Below are 9720 nucleotides of genomic sequence, written 5' to 3' on the forward strand. Positions count from 1 at the left end.
TTTGTTGTTTATGGCGGTTGGTTGTTTTTTTCAATGATGGTAACTGGTTTTTGACCCGACCCGGATGGGTCTTGTTATTTGCATGGTGAGCACGGTTTGGTTCAGTTTAGTTATGAGTTTTCCGTTACGGTTCAATTAGTATAGTTTTATGCGCAAACAATTTTGTGATTAGAGGCGCACCCGGGTGCTCTAAATGATGTAATTTAATTATTACACATGAATCGAAACCCGAGTGAAGCTTAAAAAAGGAACGGGGTGTGGAAGGGGGTGTGGATCGACAAGTGTATGCTACGTCAGCATACGCCGTTTTTAAAAAAAAAAAAAAAAAACACGAGGTGGAAGGGGCTTGAAGGGGGGCGTTTTCTTTTAAATAAATAATAAAACTAAACAACCCATCAATCAACATCCTCCAAACACAACCCACCAATCAACAAGCGCCGCATCACCTCCCAAAATTGCCCCACGCCGGTTAGGATTCCCCGCCCCTTCACGGGGCGGTGTTCCAGGCATGGAGGGGCTTCCACGCCACCTCCAAGCCCCCCACTCCGTGGCAAGCAGCAGACCTATGCTCAAATCTTGCCCATGTTTTTTTAAGAAAAAGACAATGCTACCCTTACATCTATTCTAAATATCTCTTCTAAGAAATTTTGGACATCAATCCTCTTCTTTCACTAGTCAACCAACACTTAGTTTTATTAGTTTATTTAAATTTAGTGACAAAATTATTTTTCTATGCAACTATCATCGTGTAGAGGAGATCTGTATAGTAGTCAACAATGGTCTAGATGTAAAAACCTTATAGTACGATTCTCTAGTTGAAAACTCGTAATTTTGATATTACGTGACACAGCCTGACTTGAATTGCACAGCCTGACTTGAATTACACTGAAAAATCTGTAGTCGAGTGATAGACATCATGAAAAACATTCTTGGGTTCCTCACTTGAGAATAAACATTACATTTTTAAAATTGCCAGAATCTAATACAAAATCGATTTTAGAGGTTTGCCTGAACACTTTCACATAATGATCGTGAGACACAAGATTATGCGATTACAAAATCATCTAGCGTAGGTTTAACGTCGAATGTTATTTCCAATAAATCTTGAAAAAATCCGCACTCTATAACCAATTCTAAACAAGTTGTGTTCCAACCTTCCAGGTGAGTTATAACATGATCTCATACTTAAAACAACAAATCATGACCAAAATTTTAAAACACTAGAGAAGAAAATAATTGCATTGAATTCAACAAGGGATCCCAAAAATGAGGCTCCCAAAATTTGTGACAAAACATTTTGATGTACCCGAAAATCAAATTTACTCTATTGTACACAAAAAAAAACTAGAATCATCAACCAGGTTAAACATATTTGCAATTCAGCTTGCCCAATACAGCGTCTCCGCAAAGACCATAGAACGTAATCAAAACGATTACTTTTTTTCTTTCTAATTAATGTAATCAATCAATTTTCATCTTTCTTGATCTTTGTTGAAGCTACGACGCTCCAAATGCTGATTAGTCAAGCTTCTGAGGAAAAAATAAAGAATTTTCAATGTTAGCTCGCAAAATGTGCACCCGAGAACCGCAAACCACATCAGGGAAACGCGTTTGACTTTGGTTGACTTGTCGAATCATGCTGTGGATGTGGTTTTTGAATCTTCGGTTTTGTTTGTATGGCACATGCAATTTGGACATGGGAACGAATATATCGAGTCGTTTGGTCGTTTTAGTTCAATTCCTTTCGAATCGCTATGGGCCCGCATGCTTAACATGTGCCTTTTGAATGTTTTCCAGCTGAAACAAACAATTATAAATATTATGAAGTGAAATAATAAAACATTATACAGAACTTCATAAGTAATGAGAAGCTCAGCATATATAATATAAGAGTACAGTACATGGGTGGTCCCTGTGGTTTACCAAAATTTTGGATTTGGTCCCTAGCTTTTCAAAAGTACACGTATGGCCCTTTACTTTGTAACACATTTAGTCCCCAGCTTTTTTTCCGAAAGTACATGGATAGTCCCTATGGTTTGCACTTTGTAATGCGTTTAGTCCCTAACTTGGACCTGCTGAAACCTTTAGATTTGTTGGTTGGGGACTAAATGCGTTACAAAGTGCAAGCCACAGGGACCATCCATGTACTTTTGGAAAGCTAGGGACCAAATCCAAATTTTGGTAAACCACAGGGACCATCCGTGTACTTTTCTATCTATATATAATGTATATGTAGGAAACTAGAAATCATACCCGATTTTTAGATTATCGAAATATACTGCTAACTTGCGCTTATCGGGCCTGATTGTCTTGGAATGCCCATTAAACAAATATCGTCTGTGGCCCAACAAGAAATGTGGAAAGTTTCCACCTTGCGTTGTAACAAAAACTTCACTGTGGAGACATACGGTGTAATCTATAGCAGCCATTCTCGAAGAATAGTTCTACAAGCGGAAAACGAGTTGGCTATTAGCTAACCGAACCTTAAAATGGTCAAACCTTAAAGAGTAGAGGAATCTGGTCAAACCTTAAATGGAGCTAGTTCCTCGGGAGACGCGAGCATTTCTTTCGTTTGTAAAAGAGGAAACATTTCTAGAAGTGGAGCCATGTGTCTCTCGGAATCGTATATTCTTCCGGAAGCTAGAAATATAGATGTATCGTTATCGAAACCCATTCCTCTAAGCATCAACCCCACCTGATATAAAATATGTTACGGGTCAAATGGGTCAAACTTAGAAGAAAACAGGCAAGTTCAGGTTATATTTCATCTCTTGTGTGTCAAATGAGTAAAAAAAATAAAAAATAGCTAAAAGAGAAACAGGTCAAATGAGTCAAACATGTCATCAAAGTTTGTTAACTTAAAGGGCAATTCGACCTTTTTCACTTTATGTACAAGCATTTAGCATAATGTACACGTATTCAAAAGACCAAATGGCCCTTTAAGTTAAAAAAAAAAAGACGAAAATACCCCTGTTTTAACAGAAAAAAAATGGATGGAGTTAACGAGCCGGATGAAAATGGCAAAGATCTTAAACCTTTTGGATCCAGATGCGGAAAAACAAACCTTCGGATGAAAATTGCAAAACTGGCCAAACCTCAGGGACGAAAATGGCCTTTTACTTTTTTTATTTTTTTGGAAATTTCATTTCCAATTAATAAACATATAGAACAGAATTATAAATAAATAAATATATAAACCTTACCTCTAGAGGTGTGAGGGGGCATTTTCCATTTACTCTATTAGCTCCGGGTCGAAGAACTCTACCGGGCTTTGTAAATTTACCTTTCCACCCCCGCTCCCTAGCAGCTATCATATCTTCACGTTCTTTTGATCCACCGTCATATACACAACAAGAGAAAGCAACCATGTCCTGTAAACATTTTGGTTACATATTAATCGAATATAAAAGTATAAGCTACATAAACCGTCCTTGAGGTTTATACGAAATTATGAGTTCCAGCCCTAACGTTTTTTAAATTATACATATCATTCCTATAATCGGAACTTGTAGCACTCATGCCCCCCTATAACGGTTGCCTAAGGCTGCAAACGAACCAAAAGTTCGGCGAACAGGTCGTGAACCGTTCGGTGGAAAGTTCGTTTGTGTTCATTCGTTTATTAAACAAACGAACAGAAAACAAGAACTTCCATTCGTTTAGTTAAATGAACGAACATGAACAGAGACCGTGTTCGTTCATTTATGTTTGTGAACGTTCGGTAACGTTTTCGTTTGTGTTCGATTATGTTTGATAGTTCATCAGTGTTTTTAGTTTTTATATTTTATTTAACTTCTTCAAAATTCCGACAAATTAAATATTTAACAAGTGTGAGTGTATTATATATTTTGTTTATGAACACTTGTTTGTGTTCGTTTGTTTCCATTTGTGTTCATGATCATTAGTTTGTGCTTATTTGTGTTCATCAACGTTCGTTTTCGTTCGTTGCCTAAAATTAACAAATATAAACGAACACGAACAAGTTCATTTCCTTACAAACGAACACAAACATAAAATCTGGTTTGGTAAGTGTTCAGGAACAGTTCGTGAACACATATTTCTTAACAAACGAACACGAACAAGGTCTTGTTCATGTTCGTTTGGTTCGTTTGCAGCGGGATGCCTGTTTAAAAGGGTTGTTAAAGACAGTTTTCACTATGATATATATGAAGGAATTGACTACGCACCTCCTCAAACCGTAAATGAACGGAAATGTACTTTCCACCATGCTTGGCACTTTTTTCTTTCATTCTTGAAACTAGTGTTTCTCCCATCGTTAATAAAGGATTTGAAAACCGTAACGCTTCATAGTTTGCCAAACAACGAAGCCGTTGGACTTCAGGGGGTGCATCAAATGACAATCGATTTGCAAATGGAGAAATCCTTATGAATCTGAATAATAAGGAATAAAAGAATTAAAAAGAAATCAACATTTGTTAGTGAAGTCAATAATAAGGAATAACGTCATAAACTTACTTTTCCTCAAGAAGTCTAGGAAGAACAGTATCTTTGTAGTACTGAATGGGAGCCCAGGCCTTTATTCTAAAGTTGAATACATTGGTCAAATTGTAATCAAATCTTTCCATTAGGTATCCAGGTACTGAGTCAACAATACGTACATCGTTTTCCAATGTTTTAACAAAAAACTCTTCATCGTATATGTCACTAAATTTGCTGCAATAACAAAGCAGGCATAATTCAAGATTCTACAATAACTATTCAACGTATAGTTAATAGTTAAGGATCTCATGTCCACAAACCTAGGATCTCTCCAGATGCTATGAAAATGAAAATTCGGAATGACAAGTGTTGCGTTAAGATAGCCCGCCACAGCAACCGCATTGCAAATCTAGAGATGGAAGGGTAATGTGAGTTATTTTTTTAAATTAATAGAGTAAATTGATATAAAAAGTAGAGTAAACTGCCATTTTCGTCCCTGAGGTTTGAAATCTTGCCATTTTCATCCGGCTTGTTAACTCCATCCATTTTTCTCCGTTAAGTAAATGGTATTTCCATCTTTTTTGTTAACATAAAGAGCAATTCAGTCTTTTTCAATTTATGTACAAGCATTTAGAATAATAATGTACATAAAGTGACAAAGACCGAATTGCCCTTTAAGTTAACAAAAAAGACGAAAATACCCCTGACTTAACGGAGAAAAATGGATGGAGTCAACGAGCCAGATGAAAGTGGCAAGATTTCAAACCTTTTGGATCCAGATGCGAAAAAACAAACCTTTAGAATAAAGTCGCAATACTGGACAAACCTCAGGGACGAAAATGGCATTTTACTTTAAAAAAAATTAAATTACCGATGTCCTTTGCTGATTCAAGCCACCATTTGCCTCAACATATATGTAGCCATTTGATTCTGGCAAGCCTGGTTAAGAAACAGAGACACGATTTTTGTTTAAAAAAGGCATTTCAAACCCTTGTAAAGTAAGATACTCAACGGTTAAAAATCAACAATTAACATCAAATGATCAAACAGTCTGTCATGTTTCAAAGCTGGAATGGTGTTCGTACCTCCGGAAAACTTGTTTATACAAGGCCTCCAGTCTCCACCTTTAGCATGTTTCCATATAGTTGACATCTACATCAAATTTTGTGTTATAAATCAAACGCCTTATTTGTAAATGACATGTTCAATTAATACGGAGCATATGCCTTTAAATATTCAATGGTCCATACTTGATTACTTTGCACAAAAACAATAAAACGAAAACAATTTCCTGGAAAAAAAAGTATTAAAATCCCGTGTGGTCCACAATCTTATTGATGTTAGACATGGATATACGATCAATTGAAATCATTAATACTTGTTTGAAATCCTCATTTGAATTTACGAAGGAATTTAAATTCCTTTTGTTACAAGTTCCAAATAGAAAAAAGATTAACAAAGTGTTAATATCTTAACTAAGCCATATTTACTATCCCGCTCTAATGAGACCTATATTTGTGTTATCAAAGTAACCACTAATACCTACAAATACCTACAAAGTTATTATATACGATGTCCAATTTGTAAAGATGGATTCAAATTGACCATGATATACGGATAATTGATATACCATTACCACCTACTTAGACTTTGACAACATGAACACTACTGATGCAAATTGTCAACTTGGCATTTTCACATCAATATATCTAGATATATATACATATCAAGTTCCTTGTTCCAGTTTAAATATAGCAGATATTAGGATATATCATTTTCATTAGCATCTCACTAAATCTAAAGGAAACTGTAAACTCGCAATCTCCCATAGCTGTCATTACTTTTCTACACCTACTGTCAACCCTCAACCAACCAACAAACTATAGAAACTTCTCATTCAAACTACTATGAACCATAATTTCAAATCACCAATAGTCATTCAACATCAATACAGCTGAATACAAACTTACAGCTCACAAGGATCTGATCAATAGCACATAAAACTTATCACATCTATCTAATCTCTCACATTCAGTCACTGCATATCTATCACATCCGATGTAGACCGATTTGGTCCGACCTTGACCGACTACCGATTAACGAGTCCGACTAACTGAACTTCAATTGATGAACCACCGTTTTCCGATTAATCGGTGATTAATCTCGATTTTACAACAGTGTCTACACCTATTGTCAACCATCAACCATCAACCAACAAACAAACTATACAATTTTTTAATTCAAACTATCATGAACCATAATTTCAACTTACCAAAGTAACATCAATACAACTAAATTCAAACTTACTACTGGCAAAGATCTAATCAATGCATGTGTATAATATTCTAATCACTCTTATAACCTAAAACCTAATTAACTAAACAATCACTTAACTAAGTTCCAATAACTCAAAAATCAGATCAGATCAATTTAGGTCAAATTAGATCAAATTAGGTCAAACTTCAGAAACAACTAACCGCATCAGACGACGAATTATCAGCATCCATCTCATGCCGGAGCTTCGCGTAAAGCACCGGACTCCGATACACCGAACCAGGAGCCTTCCGGACCTTAATAACATCCGGAACAACATCAAACGACACCGTTCCCATATAAAACAGCATACCGGAGATATACAGCAGCGGCGCGAACAGAAACACCCCTTGGCGACGTAACAGAACCGATAGTACGATCCAGGCGACACGCTGTGCGACGGAGCGGTTGGAGACGTTGAGAGCGAATTTTCCGGCGGATTTTCCGGCGCGAGGATGCCGGAGGCGAGGAGATCGGAGCGGAGAGGCCGGCGGCGACGGTGTGTTGTGTCCGCTGCCAGGGAGGCGGTTTTTGGCGTGCATTTGCGCGAGGAGAAATTACATTATACGGCGGTAGGTTTTGCGGCGAAGTGTACGCCGGAGATGTAGATGTAGAAAGAGAGAGAGAGAGAGAGAGGAGAGAGGTGTGTGTGTGTGATGTGTGTAGCAGAGAATGTAATGTGTGTGAAGAGAGAGAGAGAGAGGGAGGAAGATTCGAAGAGTGAGGGTGTGGTGGAGTGCACGTGCACGGCGGAGGAAGTGGCGGAGTGACGACGGCGACTGGAGTTGACGTGTGGGAGAAGCGTGGTTTGCTCCTTGTGTTGTGTTATTGACTAGCTGGCTGACTTTCCTATGTATAAGTCTATAGATTAGTATCATAATAATCTTTTTATATCCCAATATATTTTAATTTTTTAAGACTTATCTAAAATTTTCTTTTTTAATAGACTTTTATACAAATCTTTATTGATTATTGATTGATAACCTTATAGATATATTGATGTGTGTATAGATGGAGTAGGGGGTCTTATCGAAAGCATTCTCTCTATTCCTATGAAGTAGATGTAAGGTTTGTTACTGGAAGCTGTCTATTTATTCTTATCGGAAAGCAGTTTCTCTATTCCTCGTAACTTTGTTATTGATTGGATTTTTGAGTATGGTGATGAAGATGTGTGTCAATAAAGAGATATGTCTTTTAAATCTAGTTGATTAATTTTATAAGACTTTAATCTTGAAAAACGTTAGTCCGTGTTGTTGTTATGAACCGGAATGATTAAGTTGTCGGTTTAGTTTTATCGGCTAAACATATAGTCGTAACTCCTCGTAAAAATGGAATTGATTGGATCCTATTTAAACTATAATCATAGATGAAACATGAAACATGCTTCCAATTGAAAGAGAGAGAGAGAGAGACTTTGGGTATGCTCGTTCAATTTAGAGGGTTTGTGTTTGAGTTTGACTTGCTTCAAGTTATAATTTTTTAAGATGGAGCATGGATCATTTTTACATATTAAAGACGTAATAATTGTTTTATATATGTATAAACACATTTGTAGATAATCATATTTTTATGTATGTAATAGTTATGTTGTTTCTTTATTTCGTAATAGTAAAATATTGTATTTATATATATACTGGTTGTAAATGTTCATAAACCTAATAAGACTCTATTAGATAAGCTCTGCTCGGGTTAAAGCCCTGATCAAATATGGTTAAAAACCTAATCACTCTAGACTATCTAGAGTAAGCAAGGTGTCGATTCAACATTATTAGATAGCATTTAATTCAAGTTGATTGTGAGACATAATATCTGACTTTTTGATTGGTTGTTAATCGTAAGACATAATTTCTAACTTTTTGATTGGTTGTCAATGTTTTATTCCAACTGATAAACACAAGAAAAGGTATTGAAATTCATATAGGTAAAATATGATTACACATAGGTTCATAATTGATATCGCTATGTGTAATATGACTATATTATCTAGTATTGTTTAACACACATGAATGATAAAGTAAAGAAGCACGAGGGTGATCTTAATTAGTCATTAACACACTACCAAGCATTGCAATCAGGCAATTTACCTTTTAACGACTTCAACTAATAAAGTAGAAATGCACAAAGTGACCTTGTCTAGTTTGCTTTGCAACATACACATACGTTGAAACATGTGAAAATCTACTCAAGTCATCAACTGGTGTAAACAACAAAAGCACATTCGTGTATAATACAATATTATTAGTCAGAATCAATACATTCGCAAAATCAAACACTACCCTTGCCGGTGATCACGAATAAATTAGCCTTGCATATTAACGGTGAAGGATGAAAGCCTTGGATTTCAAGGAGCAATTGTAGTGATCCGAATGAAAAAATGTTTTTTTTAATGTTTTGACGTGTGGGAGAAGCGTGAAGCGTGGTTTGCTCCTTGCGTGTGTGTTATTGACTGATTGGCTAACTTTTCGATGTATAACTCCTATAGATTAATATCATAATCTTTTTAACCTAATTTAGGATTACATATATCTTATATCTTTTAAGATGTATCTATAATAATCTTTTTAATAGACTTGATATAAATCTTTATTGGTAACTTTATATCTGATCTAGTTTTTATAATTTTACTCCACCTTGAAACTTTAGAATAAAAAGTAGGCTCCCGTTATTGTTTTAAAATTGAAACGAAGTCATCGGTTCAGTTTCAATGGCTAAAGGCTCAGTTACCTCGGTTAATACCCGGTTAAACGTTTGGTAGGCTTGTACAAATTTAGATAAGTTATGTTTGAGTTTGGCTCGTTTCAAGCTATTGTTTTATAACTTGCACACACCGCAAATCCGGGTTAATTCTTACCTATTTAATACATATATAATGGTATTTTTATGTATGTAACAAACTAAGTTATCTAGTTATTTTCATAATGTATGGTATGAAATAGGGTTGAGCAATTTACCACCATGATTGATAATCGA

The 9720-nt window shown here is 35.8% G+C and overlaps 1 protein-coding gene across 1 annotated transcript; it reads right to left on the reverse strand.

The window, feature by feature from the left end:
- Nucleotides 1-1221: 1221 nt before the first annotated feature.
- Nucleotides 1222-7597, reverse strand: LOC110920821 (protein ESMERALDA 1). The gene is made up of 10 exons (XM_022165020.2): nt 6915-7597; nt 5523-5589; nt 5309-5376; nt 4758-4846; nt 4474-4671; nt 4185-4389; nt 3204-3371; nt 2528-2695; nt 2254-2444; nt 1222-1797 (listed from the first exon to the last, which is right to left on the reverse strand). The coding sequence occupies exons 1-10, from the start codon at nt 7290-7292 to the stop codon at nt 1635-1637; spliced, it is 1695 nt and encodes a 564-aa protein (XP_022020712.1). The 5' UTR covers nt 7293-7597; the 3' UTR covers nt 1222-1634.
- Between the last annotated feature and the right edge of the window lie 2123 nt (nt 7598-9720).

Source organism: Helianthus annuus, chromosome 17 (genome assembly GCF_002127325.2).
Source record: "Helianthus annuus cultivar XRQ/B chromosome 17, HanXRQr2.0-SUNRISE, whole genome shotgun sequence".
NCBI classification, from domain to species: domain Eukaryota; kingdom Viridiplantae; phylum Streptophyta; class Magnoliopsida; order Asterales; family Asteraceae; genus Helianthus; species Helianthus annuus.